Genomic DNA, 24,128 nt, shown 5'->3' with positions numbered 1-24,128 from the left:
CACAGTAATTTTTCCCATTGCTCTGGCTGGCTTTCATTTACCTCTCAGGAGCCACAAAAACCCATGTAGTCATTCAACAAACGTTAACTGGGCTCAGCTTGGTTCTTGTCCTAGTGCTGGATGCTGGGCAATGAGAAGGCTGGTGGTTGGTAACAAAGAAGAATCGGATTCAGTCCAAGGAAACAGAATTAGGTTAAGACATGCAGTATAGGCAGTATGGCTGAGGGAGGGGCTGGAGGGACCACCAGGGCTGAGCCTCCCCCACCCCCATGGCATGTAGAAAGGAATCCGACACTGATAGGGAAAGAAAAGGCACCATACACTACTTGTCTGGGGTCAAGTGTCTAGTGAGCCAGTGGTTCAGAAGTTCAGAGGAGAGAGAAGGGCCATTTGGCTGCATGGTCAGGGAGGCTTCACAGAGTGGGGTGAGGTCAGAGCTTGGTCTAAAAAGTGGGCAGAGAGGGAGGGCAGAGGGTACTCTAACAGAGCCAGGTGAGCAGGGCATGTGCTGCAGATGATAGGATAGTTTTGACAGGTGGGCATGTTTGCATGAACGTGGTGGTAGTGGTGAGGAAATATGAATAAGGGGTCATTGTAGCCAAGCGAGTGGGAGATCAGGTTGGAAAGGATGGTGAGGAGGGCATGGAAGAGCCTTGAAATCTCACAGTAAGGAGCCGAGGTTGAAACAGTTGGGCCCTGGGCACGCTGTGAGTAGGGAAAAAGGAAGACAGAGCAGGCCCTGAACGTGAGAACTCCCCTCCTCTTCTGGGGATCCCCTCTTATTCTGAAATACCCTTTGACCAGTGAGACTGATGAGATCTTGAGAAACTCCTCCTAGATCTCTCTCTCTCTCTCTGACTCCTGCTCTCAGCATTCTTGGGCTATGTGAGCAGAGTCTCATTATTTAATGTTCTCAGACCACAGTGCACTTCTTGTGAGGCTGTAGCTTGTGCTTAACGTCAGCGGCCCACTTTTTGGATGATGTGAATACATGGCACACAATGTAAACTCTTTTAGAGATATATTGCGCCTCTTAGCCTTGTTTCTCTACATTTCCTGAGTCAAGTTTATAAAAAGTTACTTTGCTTCTGTTGTGTGTAGATCCCAATTTCACAAATCTTTCTCATGAATGACTTTTATCATTTATTTTCACTTTTCTGACAATGACTAAAATAACTAGTATTGTAGGCCCTTGCACAATATTGCTTCTCCATGGAGAGTATAAGCTTTGTGAGCACTCAGTTGGCTGATGGGTCACTGAAGGGCCCCCATTATCTTGACCTGGGGTAGAAATAAATATCTGCAGCTAGGGGCAGGCTTGGTTCAGAACCACTACATGTATGTTACATCCCAGACACAGGTTCACAGCTAGGACCTACAGGTGTGGAAGATCCAACCCAACCTTCACGCACAGGCATGGGTGTGGGCACAACTGGTCAGGATTGAAGGACCACCACATGGGTTCAGAGGCCCCCCACCCCCAGCCCCAGAACAAAAGCCTCTGTCCAGTAAACCCCTGCAAAGAGGTTTGGTCTAAACACCAAGGACAGTGTAAGTAGGGTTGCCTCTGAGGATGCTATTGTAATTGTCTGTGGGAAAGACTGGTAAGGAAAGAACTATTCTGATACCAGAGTGAAGAAAACTCAGTTAATTCCACTGTTTCAGAGAGGCTGGGCTTCCAGCACTTCCTTAGTATCTCATTTTGATCCTATATTTTGTAGTTATGATCTGATTTCAAATCTTTCATCTTTCTTCCATTGTGAGTCAGAGAGAGGAACATCTCGCTGGCCGTGTTGTGATGATGAAAGGACATTTATGTGGCTAGCCTAGAGTCTGAAACCTCGAAGCCACTTGGGAGGCGTAGCTAATATTGTTGAGAGAAGTAAATGAGAGGACATTTACAAAGTGCTCAGTACAGCAGTACAGTGGCCAGCACTTAACGCATGCGGGGAGCAAATGTGACACATTGCCTGGTATGAGTGAAGAAACAGAACCAAGAATGGGAAAGGAACCTTCCCAAGGTCATAGGCTTCCCCCATTCCTTGAAGAGGACATCCAAATGCTGCTGAGAAACTCCCCCCCCCCCCCCCCGACATTCTTCCCAATGTCAGCAGTTGGGTGCTAGGAACTGAAGGGCTCTCAGTTTTGGTCTCTCCTACCAGTGGAAACCAGTGAGGAATAGGCCATCTGACACCGAACTGAGACACTGATGGCAATGCCAACAAGGCCACCCCTGGTTTGCAGGCAGCATCTGCTTCCCCACCACCTTCTGCACGAGTGCTGTGGCCACGCATGGCGCTGGGCTCTATGTCTGGATGCTCCTATGTCTTTGGGGACTTACTCTTTCTCTCCACCCTTGGCAACCATGGCATCTGTAGCTGGGGAGTTTGTAGTTTTGTCTTCACATCCTGGCAAGACCAGAGCCTGTGGACAGGAGACCCCCCCCCCAGGCTTCCGCTTGGTCTAGCTCTGCTAGGTGGGCCCCGATGGGTAGCTGGATAGAGGAGCCAGAGAGGAACACATTCACAGTTCAGCACTGTTGCCTCCTTTGGAGCTTTCTATCTCTTTGAGGATAGGAACCATGCTTTACTTCTTCACTACAATGCCCAGCTCAGGGTGGAGAAACCAGCAGGTGTCTGCAGAGAACCTGCCTGCCTGCTGTGACCATGGAAGAAGGTGCAGGCCCGTTGAGGAGTTTGTTGAGAGAAGACATGAAAACCATTTTGTAAACATACTGTAGAAGGAGCAAAATTCCAGGACCCAGTTGAGTAAAGCAAAGGGAAGCACCTAAGGACAGGCTACGTTACTTGGATGAAAGCGCTTGCCTGAGAGGAGGGGTGTCTAAAAGATAAGAGAATTAATTCACTGCCCCATGCCCACCATTGTTGTCATCTGAGTGTGTTCCTGGGACTGGAGGAAGCCACAGTCAGGGCTTGAAATGGGACAGGGCTAGTGTGGTCCCTACCGGAAAGGCAGCCTTAGCAAGAAAATGTTCCCAGCCCTCACTAATGGGGTGAGCAGGAGTTCCAAGGCCGCCTGGAAGAGCTAATCCTGCAGGTAGGACAGAGGGGTCAACACACCAGGTTATTTGCTTTGGGGTACACATCTGGTCAACTCCAGTAACGAGAGCTAACATTTGTTATTGACATTAATTTCCACAGTCCTGAAATGAAAGATGGTATTAGCATGAAGTCACAACATACATGTGTGCACACACGCGTGAGCGTGCATGCGCATGCACGCACACACACAGTGCTTAGTTCCTCTTTTGCAGCACACTGGTGATCATCAGGTATTTGTTAATTAACTTATTGAAAACTTCCTGTGACCATTTAAAAACTGTGTGCAGTGTTCAAAATGCGCTTTTTATGTTAAGAAGGAAAAAAGGCACAGCCCTTTCAAGAAGTAAAAGCAGTATCTGACAGATCTTCGGAAGACCTTGAGTTGAAAATAATCCTAGTAATTAATATACACACAGGAAAACTGAGGAGATTTGGCCGAATAAATGAGAGCACTGGTTTCCAAACTGTAGACTGAAATCCTCTGATGTCTTGTGAAATCAATTCGGTGGGTCATGACCACACTCTTGAGAAAACGAAAGAAAATATAAAGTACTAGAATGCATCGCTTATAATACTGTTACTGTGAAAGTTTGGTATGTTTGGATAAGGAAGTAAATGTATGTCTGGCAGAAGACAAGAGGCAAAGATTGGGCCCTGAGTGTGATCCCCTAAAGTAACTGCTTCTGGACTAGAAGAGAGTCCACCGAGGAGTTGGTAGACAGAAAAATCTAAAGCCTCTTTCCTACCTTGATGCTGTGATTACAAAGGAGAGGCGGTGTTCCTGGGACTGTAGGAAGCCACAGTCAGGGGGAAGAGACAGTCCCTCTTGACCTTGAGAGCTGACTTAGCTTTTCAGAGTCAACAGCAGCAAAAGGAGGCTGCAGCAGGCTGATCAGGACTCTGGAATGAGGCCTGAAGCTTTTTGCCCTTGGATGTGAGAGAGGGCGAAGAAGAAAGACGAGGTTTAGCTAAAGACAGAAAGAGTTAAAGTCTAAAGAGAAAGTGCACTTAATGTGTATCCAGGTGTTTATTAAGATTTTTTTTTTTTTTGGTATTGGGTTATATCTACCTAGACACAAAACAAGTAGAGTAAGTACATGTTTTGCTTATTTAAAAAATTCTATTTTTCTAGAAAAGGCAATATTGAAAGGAATGTCTGCTAAGCAGGAATTAGGTTATTTTGAGGGGGGCCGCAGAGAGAGGAGGAGCTGCTGCGGGAGACAGCATTCCGGGCAAGAGAAGTATGTAGGGGAGCCTGGCAGGCACAGAGAGCACGTGTGCTTAGGGACCCTCTGGGGAGTTCAGCTTGGCTGGAGCTTGCATGGGGCAGCAGGAGAGGCGTCTGGAGACAGGGCAGCGGCTGGTCATGAAGGGGAAGGGCACTGTATGCAGCGAGATGGGGCAGACCCTGAGAAGGGTTGTGGGGGAGGGGTTTAGCTTTTGGACGTGTGGAAGTGTCAGCAGGTGACTAAATAAACGGTTCTGGAGTTCAGGACAGAAAGCCAACTTGGAGATTATTTGGAGTCAGTTTATAGGTAGTGACTGAGCCCCCGGAAGCAGAGGAGATCGCTCTGTACTGATGGAAGGAGAGGGAGGAGGGAGAGGCCCAGGATAGGGTTTTGAGAGATACGTACGATTAAGGCCACCAGAGAAGGAAGACCCAGAAAAGGGATGGAGGAGAAGGAGTGAGAGGCAGAAGTAAGGCCAGGAGAGCATGGTAGACCAAGAGCCCGGCCCGAGGAGAGCCCTTGAGATGGAAGGACAGCAGTGACTTTGTGGGGTGGGGACAGCTGCTGTGGCTGGGCAGACTCTGGATGCAGAGGGACAGGGGGGAGGTCAGTCAAGAGATGCCTTGAACAATGGCCTCTATTTTCTCTCTGACAGTAAAACACAAGATGGTGGGGTAAGAGATTTGAGGAGAATGGGAGAGTCTGAAATACTACCCATGCAGAAGGAAAGAGACTGATTTCAAAATGATGGACTGAGCACACGTGCCATATTAAAAAAAAATAGCAAAAGCAGAGGGAAAAATATAAAACATAAACCATAAACTCTTAGGGGACCAGAGATCCGTGGAATCTTTAAGAGAAGAAAACCAGGCTGGAAGCCACAGCAGCGAGCAGGGGCTATGGCAGAACTGATAACGTCTAGGCTGAATGCAGAATTCATTTGTTCAGTAAATAGTAACCACATGCCTACTATGTGCCAGACGCAGTTCTAGGCGCTGGTTTCTGCTGCAAGGGATGAGCAGAAACTACAAAGAGGAGGAGAAGGTACTAGAAAAGCAGAGAAGGCCTTCCCTGGCTCACTGGAGAGGAGACGCCAGAAATTCGTAGAGGAACGATTTGTGATTCTCCTTCAGCAGCCCAGGTGTGAGAGCAGAACCGGACTGGCCTTGATTTGGAGTTCTGCTGAACAGGGACAACGGAAGGGTCACAGGGACAAGGGGAGCGATGATACTGCAAGATGGCAGCATGCCGATTATCTTAGAGCAGATTTACAAATCACATGTGTCATCTAATTAGACTGATCGGTCAGCAGCTCTCGTGGAGGAGAGAACTAACACCTGCCTCAGCAGCGAACGGAGTTTCAAAACAGACCTGGTCGAGTGGGCAGAGGGATCTATCTTGCTGGGATGCAGGTGTTGACTCAGTAGGGCTGGGTAGGGCCTGAGACCACGCATTTCTAACCAGCTCTCAGGTAGAGATGGTGCTGCTGGCTTGCAGATCACTCTGAATAGCAAGGCTTTAGAAGGTTTTGCTTTACTTTGGGGAGACAGTTAATTTGCCCACGGTACAGCTTACCTGTGAGGTACTGGCGCCAGTTGACTGTTACATTTTCAGGAATTCATCTAGCTGACTGACACCATGTTGACAGCTTGCAACTGGCCATAATGCCAGTTTTTATACTACAGAAATGTCCAAATGCTACAAAGCAGGGCTTCCCTACTTCCCTCTGGAGACTGGTTGGTAAACAATTTCCAGCACATCACCAGTGAAGCCTGTGTAATAGTGAGGCATGCTCTAGAATGGGCTTCAGTGTTGGGGGTCACGAGAGCTGCTCCATTCATAACTTGATAAAGAGGCCATCAGTCGTGGCTGTGATACTACACAAAGTGCCTGCTAGAAAGCACTACAGGACCGATCATCTCGGGTGCCTTAGAGTACCTAACACAGGCAAACACTTAATGTCCCCTTATCTGTATGTCCTATAAGCCACCGAGAGAAGTAGAGCTGTGGGAAAACAGAGAGGGAAAGGCTGCTCTGGCAAAGGGTGCCTTGCTGGAAATTCGCATCCAAGTCACACCATCTTTCCCAGGCTGTTTCTGGGTGTGCTGGTTTGCCCTTCCAAGGCCCCGGGTTGCACCACTAGCCTGGCACTTCATCTGGAATTGCACCCGGTGACAAGGGATTCTCAGCAAAGGCAGAGGAAAACAAGTTAATTTCCATAATATCTGCTTTTCTTATTGACCTTTAAAAGAGAGGCAGATTTTTAAAAATTGATACATTTAATATGGTCAGAAAACCCCAAATGAATCCCTTTTGGTGACAGTTTGGGGATGAAAATGAAATCCTTCTGCTCAAAAAGGGCATCTCCTATTTTCTGACCTGTGGGTCATGCAGTTTTAATTTCCTCTCTCGTTTTTTCTTTCTTTTTTTTTTTTTTTTAATTTCACAAACTTGCTTAAGGCCACAAAGACACTCCTGAATCCCTCAGCTGTCTGGCAGATGAACTGCTGCCAGTTTTGTTGAGGTTACTGTTTGTGCCAGGTTGAGGTTCTCCAACTCTGACCCAGTGCACCTTTAAATCTGTTTGCTGGATGACACCGGGGGTTCCAAGTGGTGTCTGCAGAGAGCTGCCCCAGAGCTGCTCGAGCTCCTGCGAGGGCAGCTCCTGGGGACTGAATCTGGTGAGAACAGGCCCTGGTTTATGTAGCAGGGGCTGGGCAGGGGCCCCAGAGGTGCAGGGGGAAGGTGGTGCTATGGGGGAAGTTTGGAAAAGGAAAAGCTTTGCCTCCTCCTGCCAGCTTCCAAGGAAAATGGGGTCAGAGCCCCTGTAAGTGGCAGAGCCGCGCCTCATCTCTGGGTGCGGGTAGAACAATGGCATGATGGGCTACCATCCACGAGCCGGATGGCTGGATGATGGGGTAGAGGGGTGGTGTGCCCGTGTCTGCACCTGTATGCACGTGAGGCAACAGGACATGGCTTGCTGCCACTTCCAAGATCCACACTTCCTCTCTTTCCAGGGAAGGAGAGGGTGTGGAAAGGGGCTGGCCCTCAGAGCCGCTGTCTCCTGTGGCCTGGTAAGGCACTTCTCTATCTCCAGGCAAACTCCTCCTCTCCCCTTCTTGAATCCATTCTGTCCATTTGCCCATGACTGTGCCAGTACTGTGGACGGGCATGAAGCGGGTGCTGTGGAGGTGGACACGAGAGTGTTATGTCTCTCTCCTCCACTGCAGGAACGAGAGAACTGGGATGAGAGGGAAAGGCTTAACTGCCAACTATCTAAGGGATGGGCAGGATCCACACGGCAGTGAGACCGAAGTGTCATGACGTCAGGCCCTTCAATCCCTGCCAAACATGCTTGCCTCTCCTAAATCTTGCTTCCTGCCCTAAGTTGTGAGTTCCTCCTCCCTGGGATCCTCTTCCCAGGTAGGCCTGTGGAGGAGGGGGTGGGAACATTCACGGTAGGGAGTAATAGTCTTGAGAGGCCTTGGGCAAGCAGGAGTGGGAGGGCCCACCACCATGATCCGCTTGACCCAGGAGGAAGTTCCCATTGACCTCAGGAAGTGGGAAAGAGGCCTGCTGGGCAAGCTTTCTCGGTCCTAAAAGCTGGGCTAGGACACGCAGTAGCTGCATAGATATCTAGAATGAGGAGGTGCTTTGGCAAAAAGGAGACATGCTGTATGGAAGAACTGTGGTCTTTCCTAACCGCATGCTGTATATGTGTGTGTGCGCGCATGTGTCCATATATGCATGTACACACCAGTGTACGTGTGTGTGCACGCGTGCACACATGCACATGTATGTCTGCTTGCTGGGACAGGGCTTGCCCATCTTCTAAGGCCGTCTTCTGATTCGAGAAGCTTCCCCCAGGCTCCAGCTGCTGGCCCCTCTCATAGGCAAGAGTTCAAGGGCAGAGGTAGCCTAAGAAAAAGCAGTCTGGGGCCCCAAACCAGCCCTGCCTGCTTCATGCTTGCTCCGTCCAGGCCAGCAGGCCCCACTGATACTTGCTAATCTATAAAGCCTCAAGCATGACAGAAGGTGTGCCGCCCTCACAGTCAGAGCCTCAGGGCTGTTGAGAACCCAGGGACTCCAAGGTTGTTCCTTCCCTTGGAGAAGGAGTCCTTCCGGGAGCCACATATACAATTCAGGTGTGTTTACCCAGCACCTCTGCATGCATTATCTCATGTAGGAGGGGTCACTGGGATCCAGTGCGCTCCTTTACACAGGGCTCTCCCAATACCAGAGACTTCCAAAACAATGGCAAGCAGAATGTTAACTAAAGAAACAAATGGTTACAACACGCACCCTCTCCTGCCAGAGAGGGTGCCAGTCACGACCACGTCAGGCTGGAAGGGTGATGCCACCTTTACCTGTTCCGGATCCCACAACGTCCCGGCTCGGCGACTCGGCCATGGCATCGGCGAGCCGCTCCCGCAGGCCTTCCTCCGTGTGCTCCATGGAGGACATGTGCCGTAGCCCAAAGCCCTCGGGCCAGCTCCCGCACACCTCCAGCAGGGTCACGCTCCGGTCAAAGGTACCTGGGGCACACACGGGATACCTGACGCTGAGTCTGTGTTGTTGTTCCGCCTCCCCGGCGCCAGCTCCCCTCCCGGCCCAGGGTCCCCGCGAGCTCTCCTACAGGCCGGCGGGGAGAGAACACCAGGAAACACGCGTGGAGGGCACGATGACGCAGCTCGCGCTGCTACCTGGCTCGGACAGAGTAGATTTTCAGAAAAAGAACTCCACGTCATTGGGCTAGTGGTTTCTAAAACATTTCCTCAGGGTTACAGGTTCCTCCGAAGTCTTCAAGGGACTGCTTCAGAGGCAGGCCAAGGGCAGAGAACCTCCCTGCCGAGTTCAACCAAAACACCTCTACTTTTCTTTGCTTGATACAACAGGGCTTCCCCTAATGGTTCATTTTGAAAAGGGGCTACATGGCTTAAAATTTTTAAAAAGTTTTCTTTCTTTCTTTTTTTTTTTTTTTAAAGATTATTTATTTATTCATGAGAGACACACACACACAGAGGCAGAGACACAGGCAGAGGGAGAAGCAGGCTCCCCATGGAGAGCCTGATGTGGGACTTGATCCCAGGATCCCGGGATCATGAGCTGAGCTGAAGGCAGATGCTCGACTGCTGAGCCACCCAGATGTTCCTTAAAAAAGTTTTCAACCTACTATAACCCATAACCTGTACCAAACCTCCTCATTTTACATTTGAGGCTCAGAAAAGTAATGGCCCAAGATCCAAAAGCAAGTTTGTGACAGACCGGGTTTAGGAACTCAGATCACCTGATGATGCTTCAATCTGGAGCTCATCGTACTCTACCGCATGCGATCTCGTAGCTGCCCAAGGACAGATGGGCAAGGCGGGGCCGGGGGTGGGGTGGGTAGGGGATGCTAGCAACAGAGTTGTGTGATAGAATCTTCAGCAAAAATTCTTCCTTAACCCAAAGCTGCGCTCCAATTCCAGAAAGTACATGGTGCTCTGCCCAGTGCCAAGATGAGATTTTACATGCAAGATCACTTCAAAGTCTAAATTTAAATTATTCTACTCTATTATACAGCAAGTCTTCTGTGAAAGCTTATTTCGTCTACTCTCTCTTGGAAGGAGATTATCATCATGCTCTGTTGCTTTAAGCACATACCATTTTCCCAGTGATTAGGTAACTGAATCCTCTGCATTTATTGGGCTTGGTTCCTGCCAGCACCAAGAAGATGGGGGAAAAATGCAAATGCCAATGTTTCCTAAAGTTAAAAGTACGCACAACACACACTTTTTATCAGGCCTTGCTTCTCCTCTTTGATCAGCCGTCAGAAACTATCTTTCCTAGGCAGTCAGGACTGGGCAGCGTCAGCACACACTCTCTGCCAATGACAGGTGGTAATAGAGAGGGTGCGAGCCCCAGCCCCGGCAGGCGGCCCTGCCTCTGATAATGGCCAAAGCATCGAGGTGATAACCGTTAGTAAACACTCCGACAGCCGGTGACTCCATACATCAGCAAAGAGGGCCAGATAATCCTGAGCTCTTCTGACCAGACAAAGGCCCTTGGCTGGCCTGCTGGGATTTATATGTGTGGCAAGGGTCACCACTGGCTCCTGAATGTCATCAGCCAAGTTTGGCTTTGATTTATCTCTCGCCTAATTGCAGGGTAGATTCCTGGTGCTGGGAGGATGGGCAACATCTATAAATGTATCTCCCCAGGAAGAGGCCCCCTTAAGACTGGGGTGCTGGGAATCAGGTCATCAGGTAGGACCCAGGAATGGGGAGCTACCTGATACCACCTTCCCTCTTCATCAAGTAGGGTCAGGATGGATCTGGGGAGCCAGGCACTGGTGGTGGAGGTGGGGTGCTCTGGGTGTCGGACCGCCGAGGGCCTGAACTGGGCAGCCAGGCCTTGGCAGTGCCAAGCCCAGAGCCACCACTAGACCAGCATTAGCAACAACTTAAAGGTGCCCAGTCCCTAAGGACAGACACACAGGGATGAATGACATAGCTAACTAAGCTTTTGATTCCACTACCCACTCAGTAGGTGATATTAGGCAAGTCCCTCTATGTCCTTTTTCTGTCTCTGAAGTAGAACTAATCACCCTGCCTCGAAGGAAGGAAAGATTAAGCAAGGTTCCTGCCAGGAGCCTGCATTGTCCTCTAGTGCTGCCTCCTTGTAACTGACAAGATTGAGAGCTATAGCATCACTGTGTCTCTGAAGGGTCTGCCTGGGACATGCATATCTAGTGACTTCCAGATGAGGGAATCAGGAATGAGACACGGACACTCCTCCTCCCTGTACCCTCAGGGCTGTGGTGGCAGCTTTCTTACAGACAGACACGGCTCAGAGCTTGTCTTGAGAACGGGGATGCCCTTACTTTTTGTCATTCCACAAGAGCAGTATGCCTGCCTCTACAAGGTGCTCAGCTGGTATTAGTACACGCCGTTCTTAGAGGTCAGGGCAGGTGAGCAGATAGCAGGGCCAAGAGGAAAAATAAAATCGGCCTGCAAGATGTTCTGACAAGAAGGGTTCAGGTAAAAGGGTGGGCCTGGTCTATGACAGATGGTAAAGGCCAGAGGAGCATGTATATGTTAGGGACAAAACAATAGCATACAGGAGAGGAGAGTCAGGAGGTGGTGGAGAATGGAAATAGATCTGGACTGAAATGTAGGCTCTAAATACATATTAACTGTGCGTGTCCTGGCAGTTTCTTTACCTTTCTGAGCCTCTGGTTCCGCATCCATAAAAATGGAAAAACAACACAATCCTACAGGGTTGTTGTGAAATTGCATTCGATAAATGCACAATCCCCTGGCACTAAGTGCTCTGCATGTCAGAGCTGTGCTTATGTATGTGTTAATACAAAGATGGACAACTTTATTCGACTGGAGGCATCATCATACGTCTTGACAATCACCACATCCTGAGAGGTAGTGCAGGAACTACTCAATTATTATGGGAGAGGATCTGGAAGCTCAGAGAGATTGTCTCAGTGGCAGATCCGGAACACAGGCCCTCATTCTTAGCCTGGAGTTCATTCTATCAGTTTACATACTGCTTCTCTCAGTTGCATCTGCAGTGGAGAGCTGTGTTTTGTTTTGTTTTGTTTATTTAAGATTTTATTTAATTATTTATGTGAGAGAGACAGAAAGCAGGGAGAATGGATGACAGAGGGAGAGGGAGAAGCAGGCTTCCCACTGAGCAGGGAGCCCGACCTGGGGCTCGATCCCAGGACCCTGGGATCATGACCTGAGCCATAGGCAGACGCTTAACCGGCTGAGCCACCCAGGTGCCCCGAGAGCTGTTGCTTTTTAAAATTTTAAATTCAATTAACATACAGTGTATTATTAGTTTCAGGGGTAGAGTTCAGTGATTCATCAGTTGCATCTAATGCTCAGTGCTTATCACATCATGTGCCCTCCTCAATGCCCATCACCTGGTTACCCCATCCCCCAACCCTCACCTCTCCTCCCGCATCCTTCAGTCTGATTCCTAGAGTTAAGAGTCTCTTATGATTTGTCTCCTTGGATTTCATCTTATTTTATTTTTCCCTCCCTTCCAATGGAGAACTGTTATGTGGAGAAATCACCTCTATCTTTCCTAACTTGTTCTGAAAGACTCTTGTTACCTTCAACCGATACTTTTTAAAAACTTTTCCCACTCCCAACCAGCCCAGCTTTCTTGGAGTATATGGTAATGCTGATGAGTCATCCTGTCTGTTTGAAGGTGCATAGGAGGGAAAATGCATGGATGGAAGATCTAATCTGTTCTCTGTCTGTTTTTTTTTTTTTTTTTTAAAGATTATTTATTTATTTATCACGAGAGACACAGAGAGAGGCAGAGACATAGGCAGAGGAGAAGCAGGCTCCCTGTGGGAAGCCTGATGTAGACTCAATCATGGGACCTCGGGATCACGATCTGAGCCAAAGGCAGATGCTCAACCACTGAGCCGCCCAAGTGCCCTGGTCTATTTTCTCTTAACATGGGCATTGCTACAATGTTGTGGGTAGGAGGCTAGGGCTATAAGAAGTGTCCAGCAGAGGGGCACTGCATCTTCTCTACTGTCCTGAGAAGTCACAGAGAGGCTAGAATTAGTGATCCTGCTTATTGTGCTAGAAGGAATCCCTGCAGTGCCCCCTTCTTTATATTTCCCTTCCATCCCTGCCAGTGTAGACGAAGATAGCCAAGGAGCTCATGGACTACCCTAGTCCTAGAGTGAGAGAGAGCTGCAGGTACATATATGTGTTACCAAGGGCAGGGGTTAACAGGCCAAGCCCCTTGAGAGTGAGGTCACCTCTGTGCTCTTAGGCAACTGCGCATCTTGTCAGCATTGTCGGCCCGGCTTTCATTCATTAGGTCAGCCCAGAGACACTCCATCAGATGAGCTGGCCCTCTGAGTCCCATTATGGGAGAAAGGGTCAGTTTTAAGGGGGAGAAGACAGTGCAGGCTGTTTGCAAAGCACAAAATACACATACTTAGCAACAAAGATCTTTTGCTGAAGCAATGCTCTGCTGTTTGCAAAGCCCCCCCATGTTTAATATTTCAGTTAACTCACACATTCATCAAATATTGATTAATGTCCACTATGATATGAGTCAAGCATGGCACTGAGGTATAGGGATACATAGTGAGAAAAAAATAAAAAAGGTTCATGGTCCTTCACAAATCTCTTGGAAGCAGCAATTGTCACCATGTTACAGACCTGTATTTTGCTGAGGCTGAGGGAGAAAGGTGGGGTAATTTAAGGGCATGGGTTTAGGTGTGATAGTTCTGCTCTGATGCCTCCCAGGAAGCCCTTCCTTTAGGGCTGCCTATCACCTTGCTATTCTCTGCACAGCATTTTCTAAGATTCGGTTTAAGTCTCACCTGCTCAGTGAAACCTTGAGTGACTACCTGAGTTATAATGAGAGCTGTTCCATAGATTCTGTTTGCATGGCAGGTTCTTAACCTTCCGGGTGAAGCTGATGAAAGCTATGACTATGAACTTGCTTGAAAAATGTATGTTTGAATACATAAAATTATGTAAGGAATTTCATAAAACATAAAGTGATTATGATTCTGTATGCCTCTGAAGCCCATCTTTGGATCCTAGGTTAATTAGATCAGTTCCATGGTGTCATTCCCATTATGCCTTATGTGATTCTCATGATCTGCTCTCCAACCTTCTTTAGAAGCTCCTTGAGGGCATGGATTTCTCCATAATCCATTAAGTCTATAATAAGTACAGAACTTTGTGCATCATGCTTACTCAAATTATGCTTGCTTATCAGCTGATTAGGACCATCTAAAAAAATGTGACAGTCACTTTGGAGTCAATACCTTTTGGGTAGGATCCCAGAGCCTAAACATCTAGGTCCAGGATTGGGACGAATGAGATGGAGGTAGGCAGAAAAGGGAGCTAAAATTAAATAAGAGGAAGGAGGGACGTTACAAATGAGCAGGAAACAATTTCACGATATCATTCTCCTGCTTTCTGTGCATTTATTTTAGGTTTGAGACCTTGGGAATTGAAAGAACCAAACAATTTGCCTGGGATGGCACAGAAAGCCAGTCTCATACAGGTGAGCTTCCCAAATCCTGCTTCCCAGCTCGCATCCTGTGTTACACCCTTTCCCCAGAGGAGAAATGGGTCAGGTTCTTGGGTTTCACAAACCCATTAAAGACATGCTGTGACAGCTGGTAAGCCCACAGCTCCTGGGGAGCCTAGGGGAACACGTGCTCTGTCTTTTGTATACCATTGTTGAGGAGCAATGAAGCCTGAGGGGAGAAGGGGGCCCCAAGGGAGGTGGGGTGTTCCTCTAAGCTGATAGTGTCTAATCACACCCTAGCTATTTAGGACACCCTGGCACAGCCTTCCCTGTCATCAGTTAGGTTTAGCCCAGGATTTGGACTTTGATGAGAGCCTGTTGATCAGATTTCCAGCCACCAGCAAGGCCAGGGAGCAGGAGCAAAACTCGCCGTTCAACATGAGCCCTTCTGGGTGAGAGCTCATGACAGTAATGATGTCCACAGTAACCAAGAGATGATTCCAGGCAGGATGAAAACAATCACTGGAGAGCCTCTTTGCCTGTTCCCCAAACTAGCTCACTGAACAGAGCCTGAGACTGGTACTGTGAGGGAGAGCTCCTCTCTGCATTACAGGCTGGTTCAGATAAGCACAGGCTGAGGACAACTGGGTGCAGCTTAGCTTTACCTGGCAACTGGGTGTGGCTGCAGGCATATTTCACTGTCAATATGCACTACGTGATGACTAACTGTCATCACGTAGTGCATTGGTTCACTGTGGGAAGGTGAGAGAATAGGAGGACCCTGTCTGTCCCCCTCAATCCTTTAGAGTGGTTTGCAAGGTAACCATGCTCCCACAGCCACAGACATGGTATACAGCAAAGGGGCCTAAACCTTGGCAATCTTTTATGATTCAGATTATCTAATCGTCACCAAACCACATTTATCCTATATTGATCCATTTGGCTGTAGGGTTTGGGTTTTGGGGTTAGGTCATTTTAATTTTTTAAATTATATTACATTACATTAAATAATTAATTTTTTAAAGTAGGTTCCATGCCCAGCATGGAGCCCAATGCAAGGCCTGAACTCAAGAGTTCAGGAGCTGAAATCAAGAGTCGGATGCTCAACTGACTGAGTCACCCAGGTGCCCTGGGGTTAGGGCATTTTAAGAGAATTTGCTACACCAATCGGGTACCTGGCTGGCTTAGTTGGAAGAGCATGTAACTCTTGATCGCAGGGTTGTGAGTTTGAGCCCCTTGTTGGCTTTACAGATTACTTAAATATATAAAACATTAAAAAAAAAAAAGGATTTGCTACTCCAGTTCAGAAGTAAATTCAGCAAGAAAAAGGAAAGGTAGCAGCCGTAGAGAAATGCCTTTGCTAATGTTGGCAAGCCAGGAGATCTTGATGTGCCAGATGTGATGATGTTGTGCACATCTGTTCTCACAGGCCCTTGTGGCCACTGCTGGGAAGGGATTATTCATCATTCATCGTAGGTCTGTGAACAGACCTTCCTGTGTGGCCAATATATCAAGGAGTCCTAAGCTAGAGAAGCAGAGTTCAATAGTAAATGGGACACTGAGATTTCTTTACAATTTAACAGAGTAGTTGTTTTGGCCACTGCTTTCACAAGTGCAATGTATGATCACAACTCACACTTTAAAGAAGAGGATACAGATCACAACTCAAGATACGTAGGTTGTAATTGGACTTCTCCCACTAACTTTCCTGGCCACTCTGAATTTCCCCCACTTACTACATGGACAGTAAATGAGTGGCTCCCACAGAAGGTATTCATCATACTGGCCAAACTAACAGAAATGGTAAAATGATGTTTGATGTATCCAAGGGTAAAAGGTACCACATTTCATTTTCCATGAACCAGAAAACATAATTAAGCATTCATACTAGTGTCTTTTGTTGTTGTTGTTGTTTTTCTTACTTAAAGGTATATGGTAAGCAGAAGACCTGGGTTCAAATGCCATCTCCTGCTATTTTCTCACTATATGACATTGGGAAAGTCATTTAACCTCTTTGGACCTTGGTTTGCTTACCTGTTGTAGTGGTTTGAATCACAATTCTCCTCAAATATGCCCACCTCAGAATGTGACCTTATCTGCAAATAGGGTCTTTGCAGAGAGTAAGGATCTAAGATGAGACTATCCTAGAGCTAGGGTGAGTGCTAAATCCAGTGACTGGTACCCTTACGACAGAAAGGAGGAGATCATAGAGCAGAAAGATGGCCATGTGAAGACAGAGGCGGAGACTGGACTTGTGCTGTGACAAGATGAAGAATGCCAGGAGCCACCAGAAGCTGGAAGAGGTAAGGAAGGAGTCTCCCCTAGAACCTTTGAAGGAGGGAGTGTGACCTTGCTGACACCTTAACTTTGAACTTCTGGCCTCCAGAAGTCTGAGAGAATACAAGTCTGTTGTTTTAAGTCACCAGGGCTGTGGTAATTTGGTACGGCAGCCCTAGGAAAGGAATATGCTTATAAAACAGGGAAATGTGTACCTGCCTTCCAGGTTGTTGTGAGCATCTGATCGGATGGCGCATGAAAGAGTGCCATGTGGAACTACACAGGGCCACCTTAATACAGAGGACCACCATGGGACTACATGAGCAACTCTTCAGAGGGGCACTGGGATTCTGTGGAAGGCTTAAAAAGTGAAGAAAGTAGCCTGGGGATACCTCAAGGCCAGAAGACAAGTGCTAGATGAGAAACACTGGTGGGGGAACTCCATTATTAAAGCTGAGTGGTTCCACAGCAAGAGCCCTCGATGGGGATTCATGGTATAGAAGTGGGTGTGTATCCCTCACTTCTCTGAGAATGCCTGCAGGGGGCACAGGAGGCAGGGCAGGTGGCTCTTAGCTCATTTCCATCCTCATGATCTCTCTCCATCTCACTCCATCTGAAGGGGATGCTTCAGCTCCTAAATTCTTTAATAAATAAACAGAATCATGCTCAACATGGGTAAGGATAAAATGAGATGGACTGTTGCTGGAGGGAATATTATTGTTATAAACTACCTGAAGGGCATTATGTATTAAGAGCCTTTTAAAAACATGCCCACACCACGGTGGCTCAGTGGCTGAGCGTCTGCCTTTAGCTCAGGTCATGATCCTGGGGTCCTGGGATCAAGTACTGCATCAGGCTCCCCACAGGAAGCCTGCTTCTCGCTCTGCCTATGTCTCTGCCTCTCCCTTAAATAAATAAAAGCTTTAAAACAATGCCCAACTATGGATCTAGGAGTCCACCTCCAGAAATCGAGCCCAAGTAAATAAGATGCCAACAAGCCTTCACGCATTAAGATGCTCCTTGCCATGTTAACAATGTCTTAAAATAGGGCATTTGTTAGATAAATGATACTTCCTTCTTGCAGTACACTATTAGGGAGTCATGAAAGATAATGTTTATAATAGGGGAAATTCTTTAAGATATAATGCTAAACAAGAGAAGCAAAACAAGATCGGATAGTTAGTATTACCGAGCAATGTAAAGGAAGCATAGAACAACAAAAATTTTTAAAAATTCACGACAAAGTGTTCATCATGGTTGCTTCTGGGTAGTTGGGTTATTGGGGACTCTTCTGTTACTTTATACCTTTCTATGTTTCCTGTAACTTTGGCAATCAGTATAAAACACATAAAGAAACATGAAGAAAAGGCTAAGAGAGAAAAAATGTCCCATGCCAGAAACATGTGCGCTGGGACGCAGACAGTAGCCCCCTGAGGAGCATTTGTGGGAGGGCCTGCTACTGTGGTGCCTCCCCTGTGCTTGGTTTTGACACAGCTGGGGGCAGGTGAGCCTGCAGCTCCATGGCCCGCATCTGACTCCTCTCCCAGTGTCCACGGCTGGCTGCACGTGATGTTGACTCATCCCTGTGTACATCTGACATATTTCCTTTTAATTTGTATCAGGAATGTGCACCAACCTGTGTGTGAAAACGGCAGAAACAATTCTACCTCTGTACAGGTTTCATACATCAGATCAGAAAGGACCAGAAGAGCAACTCTGGAAGGAGTCTACTTTTAAATCAAGTCCCTTTACCTGTCATCTCTGTACTGCCCTGCCACCCCAGCCCTCACCCTTTCGATAAACAGGACACAACTTGCTAGGAGACACCCTTTCATGGTTCTCAAGGAATGTCGGAGCCCCTCACACATCATTAGGAGGTCGTTGAGCCAGGCCCCTGCCTTTTGCCTGGGAGGCCAGGAGATCAGTCATCACGGCAGGGCCTAGTAAGGAGAATTTCAACTGGCTCCATGCTCAGAGCAGACCGGGAGGTGCCTCAAACAGAAGAGCTTTCCAAGTCAGGCTGACACTGGCATTTCCCAGACAGGATCTCAGAGACCTTTTCCTCCTCTCCTTTAAAACAGACACCATCAAGATTTCTATCCCTCCAAGTGGGAAGAGGAGAATCATTTTACAGCTAGATTGCAATGAAAATGTTCTCCCTGCTTCTGAGGGTAGAGAGAAAATTTACACCTGGCACTCTGTTATAGGATTCCGATGGTAAGGCTCAGAATATACACAAGACAAACTATATCCTCAGAAACCTAACATCTTCTTTTTATCCTAACATCTCCTTGAATGGAGAAACTTCGGGAAATGTATCTCTAAACACAAGTAAGCACACAATTTGGATTTTCTAGAACAGTCCTGCTCTCAAATAATTAGCCCTGTGATCAGATCAGGTATCCGAGAAGGCAAGAGAACTAACAACATTTATTGTTTATTTTGTGCCAGGCATCGTCACTTTACATCTATTACCTCACTGAAATTACCCCAACAAGTCTATGAGGTTGGTGCTAACATTCCCATTTTACAGATCAAGACAGTAAGGCTGGGAAAAGGAAAATTTTGTTCAAGATGTTGATGCCAAGAGTACGGTCAAGATTCTGATTCTCAGTCCAAAGCCTACACTTTACCCACTAAAATCCATGCTGATTTTTCATCTTGAAACTATGGCTACACTACCAGTAAAGGGGTTTGCAGTTTAGCCTTCCTATTTCAGAATTTTTAAGTGGTTCTTGCAGTTTGGCAATAGGGGATAGGAGGCAGGACAGAGGCAGAACAAACAACCCATTCCAAATCCCGTGTTTGTCTTAAAAGAGATTTCAGTACTCCACAAATAAGCCAAATTTCAGGCTCTCAACTGAGGAGAACTTTGATGTCTGAAACCTGGGGCTAAGAAGTCTTCTGTTTTTATTAATTAAAGAAGATGTTTCAAAATCATCAGATTTATCAAGACTGGACCTCAGATGTGAAACTCAATATACACACAGACATGCATGGTTTGTCCTTTTGGGTTATTTTTGATCTTCCCTGAGGATCTGTATTTCCTCAGATGAGACTTCTCTGCTTCCTGGGCTGGCTGACGTGTCTGGAGGCCCAACTTTGCAGGCCTGGGCCCCTGCTGGCCTCAGGAATTTCAAAGGCCAGGGAGACAAGAGTGGGCAAAATGGTTCCTACTGCCATTTGCTCCTCTCAGCCCCCAAGGCAATAGCTGTGGGAAAGGTGGGAGGAACCCACTCTGGGCTGAAGGAGAGCCCTGGATGTGCCTGCAGGTCATGGAGTTGACTGGTTTGATACCCTGCCAAGTTTTGGTTTTGTTATTTTGGTAGTCACCTAACCATGTGGGCTTTCAAACGGTGCTCCCAGCTTGGGCAAGAGGCATTTCTATTTGTAGTGTGTGGTCAGCCTTCCACTTCTCTCTGCCATCAAAACCCATAAGCTCTCACTCCACGGGGCAAACCTGAACCAGATTTTCAGCCGCAGGGGTCTTGGGATAAAGATTTGTGCCTGGCCTGCCATTCTGACACAGGGTATATTATATAACAGGATCCCTACTTTCCAGGCCCTTACAACAAAGTTGTTCAGGAAGGACTTGGCCTCAGGGCCTGAGAAGGGCAAGATGAGAAACAGCACTGTTTGGACAATGGGGGACACCCACCGAAGCTGGGGTAGTTGGGGACAGTTTCCATCAGTCATGGCGGTTTGACGTGGGTGGAGGACATTCCACAATAGGGGAGGGGTCTGACTACAGACACGAAGGCAAGGATGTTCCTCACTAGAGGCAGTCGGTAGTATCTACTGAAGTGGAGGGTCCCTCATGAAGACTAATAATACCTCACAGAATCGGTGCCTATTTTCATATAATTATTTCCTTTTGACTGAGACCACAGAAATGTATACCATGGGTAAGACAGATACTGCCGATTCCATTCTATAGATGAGGGTCCCCGAGGTTCTCGATGGGTAAATGACTTGCCTTGGTCACTCTAGTTTCTTTTCCTCCTTTTATTGAAGTATAGTTGACTGTCACCTCAATTTCTTGCCTCCCAAGGTGGTTGTGGAACCATCTGTGAAAGTCCTTAGGGAACAACCGACACTACAAAGATATCATGGCAGCCTGAGGTGGGCGCCGAAATGGGATCACAGGGTAGACTGGTGACTTACCTTGCTGAAAACCTAACTAGTGCTTGCTTAGGCCTCGGGTCCTATGGGGACTTCCTTGACTTTTGGCCTTATTTCCTGGTTTTGCAGCCGAAGGGGGTTGGGGTGAGGGGTGGGGTTCAACCCAGTATCACTGGACTTTATCGCTCAAGGTGTGTCCATGGTTTGTTCCACACCTGAAACAGTAGGGGAGCCTGGGAATTGTCATTTCCTGCCTCAACATGTCCGAGTGTTTGTTCAGCCCTGGCTGGTCACACTGACTCATCATCAGCCCAGGCATGGAAACCAGGGAGGATGTAGGGAAAAGTGGAGAAGCTGCAGGAATGTACCAGGGGGGGCGGGCAGTGAGGTGTTGAAATCTTAACAATGACAATAATCCCTCACACTGCATGCTGCTTTACCCGTTAGAAGATGCTTTCACTCCCTTCACCCTCAGAGCACCCCCTGGGGAGGATGGCAAGGCAACCCTTCCCTGTACTGGTCCCCATTTCACGGCCAAGGAAGTTAAGTGCAGGGAGTTATGTGAGGGGCAAAGATGAGTTTGGAGAACCCAATCCTGCATGCTACTCCTTTGCTACTCCAAGCCAGTGGCCAGCACAGCAGCATCACCAGGAAGCCTGGGACAACTGTAGCCTCCTACAGGCCCCGCCTCAGGCTTCATGAAGCAGAATATGCATTTCAATCACACCCCCAGGGGCTGGGGATGGGGGCGGGGAGGGGGGCGCTCATGTGCCCACTAGGGTCACACCACACTCCCCTTGCCCTGTCCCGGGTCCCTTGGAGTATATTTGGCTCTATCTACCCATTTAAAGACCAGGAAACTGAGGCCCAGAAAGAGGATGGGGCTCTGCCTGTGACAGAAGCTGGAACGGATGGTCTTGGGCTTGCAAAGCAGTCCTGGACTCGCTTAATCCAGCTGACATTCAACTGCTGTGGGCCTTGCCTTTCTCCCACCCTCCCTACCTCCCCACAAGTTCAAACTCTCAAACTGCTCTCAGCTGCCAGGCCCTTAGCCTCTCCCCTCAGTTCCAGCCTTGTGTTAAGTGTTAACACAAGTTCTAGGGCCTGGGGTTAACACTCTATTAAAGCAAACAGAGAAGTTGAGACCTCCTGCTACTGTGGAGGAGCCAAGTGGGGGTGCGGAGCATCTGGGGGCTCCCTGGCACAGCTGCCCAGGGGTAGGCTGGGGCTCAGCTATCTCTGCCCTGCCCCCCACCCGGAGGCCCCACCGCCTGTAGGAGGGGCCAGGACATCCCTGCTTACCTGTGGAGAGGACCTGCACACGCCTTGTGAAATGCCCCCTTCATTAGGAAGTGCAGAGATGCCCAAATAACCGGGGTAAGCTGGTTATGATTTTCCCTCCACTCACTGGACTCCCTGGGTGCCAAGTCTGGCGCCTCTGGATAAAAGTGATTCCTAAGCCATGGCAGGAGCTTGCGGCCAGGGCTCCCCCACCCTTTCCCCCACTTCTACTCCACTGAGGCCAGTCAGGATGCTATTCATTTCCCTAGCTGAGACTCAAGTTCCAAAGGGCCAGGAGAGCTCCTCTGCCCCTCCCTGTGTAAGAAGGGCCAATCTCTCCCATGAGGAGGAAGCAACATCTTTTGTTTCTGCTACACTCATGCAAAGCGCAGCCCAGAGTGAAAGTTTGTATGTGTGTGTGTGTGTGTGTGTGTGGAGAAACCCAGCTCTTTATCTTTGGATCTATGGTACATAATGGATTCGGAGAAAGATCAGAGTCATCCATAAGGAGAGAGGTGAGAAAAGCCAAGGCGCCAAGGGGCCCCTAGGAGGGGGCCTGGAAACCTCATGTTACTTTCTCAGACAGACACGAACCTGTCATCCAACCTTGAGTTAGGGCTAACAGCTGAAGAGAAGAATTTCTCATTGTGCTTCATTTGAGTTTTAGAAATGCCTTTCAGATTGAAAAGCTACTAGAAGAGCTTTATCACATCCTTCAGACTGTTAAAAAAAAAAAGTAAATAAAAACCAAGTGTATTTGTTGTAGAAACACCTACTGAATAGTTCAAAATGAACTTGCAAATTCACCAAAACTCTCCTGGGCAAGTCATTAACCCTTCCTGGACTGGACTTTCCTTTAAAGTAAAGAGGCCCAGACAAGAGCTCTATGATCTTCAAATGTAGGAAGTGACTTTCCTGCTGTCAAGATCCAAAGTGGGTGGTGGCACCCTATTTACTGGGTGAACCATCCCTCCTCCTTCTCACCCTACAGCAGCTAGCTGCCTGGACTCCGCATCTATCTGCAAAATCTTCCCTTCATTTAGGACCTTCTTATATCTTATTTTAAAGACCATTGTGAGATGAGGGTGGGGGGCAGATCTCTTAGACAGATGGGGTGGTTATAAGGTCACTGAGTTTTCTGTTCAGAGTAAGAGCATTTGATTAAGAATGGGAAACTGAGTGCTAGTTCTGGTGCTGGTATGTTCTAGTGAGTCACTTCCTGGCACCTCAGTTTTCTGCACTGTAAAAGAATAATAATAACACTAAGTGTCCAACTCTAGGTTTCGGCTCAGGTGGTGATCTCAGGGTTGTGGGATTGAGCCCCACGTCTGGCTCTGACCTCAGTAGGGAGCCTGCTTGAGATTCTCTCTCCCTCTCCCTCTGCCCCTCCCACCCATGCTTCTTTCTCTGTAAAAATAAATAAATATTTAAAACAATAAGAATGCTAGTTATTATTATTGCTAGCTATTCATAATCCTCAAAATTATGCTAAGATTCAAATGATAGTATACATGATAGAGCCTTGAAAACTATGATGTGTAACAGGTATGTAAAGTATTGATTTTACCCTCGGAAGCCAGATGGCTTTGTATTGGTGCTCTCACTGCTTCCCTCTAGACCCTTTGACACTGAAGGATAGGATAATGTCTAAGCCATCTGGCTTCTGGAGGTATGAGAATGTCCAAACAGGTCAGTACACCGCTCAATCCTAAAATGAGAAGGTGAAGTTACCAATCATGTCTTCTCTGGAGCTTTAATACTGCACAAGACGCTTAACTGCTGCCCTCCAGGGTCCAACAGAGCTCACCCTGAAGTTATTCTGATGTTCCATAGATATCTAAGCACCCAAGAGCCTAAGGCAGTACAGATCTTGCCACATAATAAGTGCCTAATATGGACGCCTGGGTAGCACAGTTGGTTGAACGTCTGACTCTTGATTTCAGCTGGGGTCATAGTCTCGGGGTCGTGGGATGGAGCCCTGTGTCAGGTCCCATGCTCTGTGCAGAGTGCTTGACCCTCTCCCTCCTCCTCTGCCCCTCCCCCTGCTCGTACTCTTTCTCTCTCTCTCTTTTTTTTAAAAATATTTATTTATTTATTTATTTATTTATTTATTTATTTATTTATTTACGAGAGACACACAGAG

General features: G+C 47.7%; 2 protein-coding genes across 25 annotated transcripts in view; one reads left to right on the top strand and one right to left on the bottom strand.

Annotated features, from left to right (window-relative positions):
- The window catches only part of BCAS3 (BCAS3 microtubule associated cell migration factor), a 591,271-nt gene that overhangs the window by 14,626 nt on the left and 552,517 nt on the right, over positions 1 to 24,128 (bottom strand). For 6 of the 8 annotated variants that reach the window (XM_077852358.1, XM_077852357.1, XM_077852362.1 and 3 more), the window contains one exon: positions 8,659 to 8,826. The exons of 1 other annotated variant lie outside the window; for it this stretch is intronic. In XM_077852358.1, coding sequence (XP_077708484.1) covers positions 8,659 to 8,826 — 168 coding nt within the window. Of the gene's footprint in view, positions 1 to 8,653; positions 8,827 to 24,128 lie in introns of those variants that run through there. One more of the 8 variants, XR_013354264.1, reaches the window with a different exon arrangement.
- The window catches only part of LOC144286196 (uncharacterized), a 99,756-nt gene that overhangs the window by 22,105 nt on the left and 53,523 nt on the right, over positions 1 to 24,128 (top strand). For 10 of the 17 annotated variants that reach the window (XR_013354268.1, XR_013354272.1, XR_013354270.1 and 7 more), the window contains 2 exons: positions 14,268 to 14,338; positions 16,499 to 16,608. Coding sequence is in view for 4 of the 17 variants with exons in the window: in XM_077852371.1 (XP_077708497.1) it covers positions 16,573 to 16,608 (36 nt within the window). In the remaining 13 variants the exon portion in view is untranslated. Of the gene's footprint in view, positions 1 to 14,267; positions 14,339 to 16,498; positions 16,609 to 16,808; positions 17,515 to 18,204; positions 19,523 to 24,128 lie in introns of those variants that run through there. The other 7 variants (XR_013354275.1, XR_013354277.1, XR_013354276.1 and 4 more) reach the window with 3 other exon arrangements.

This window comes from Canis aureus, chromosome 16 (genome assembly GCF_053574225.1).
Source record: "Canis aureus isolate CA01 chromosome 16, VMU_Caureus_v.1.0, whole genome shotgun sequence".
Classification (NCBI taxonomy): domain Eukaryota; kingdom Metazoa; phylum Chordata; class Mammalia; order Carnivora; family Canidae; genus Canis; species Canis aureus.
The sequence above is the reverse complement of the archived record's forward strand: the minus strand, read 5'-3'. Positions and strand labels throughout refer to the sequence as shown.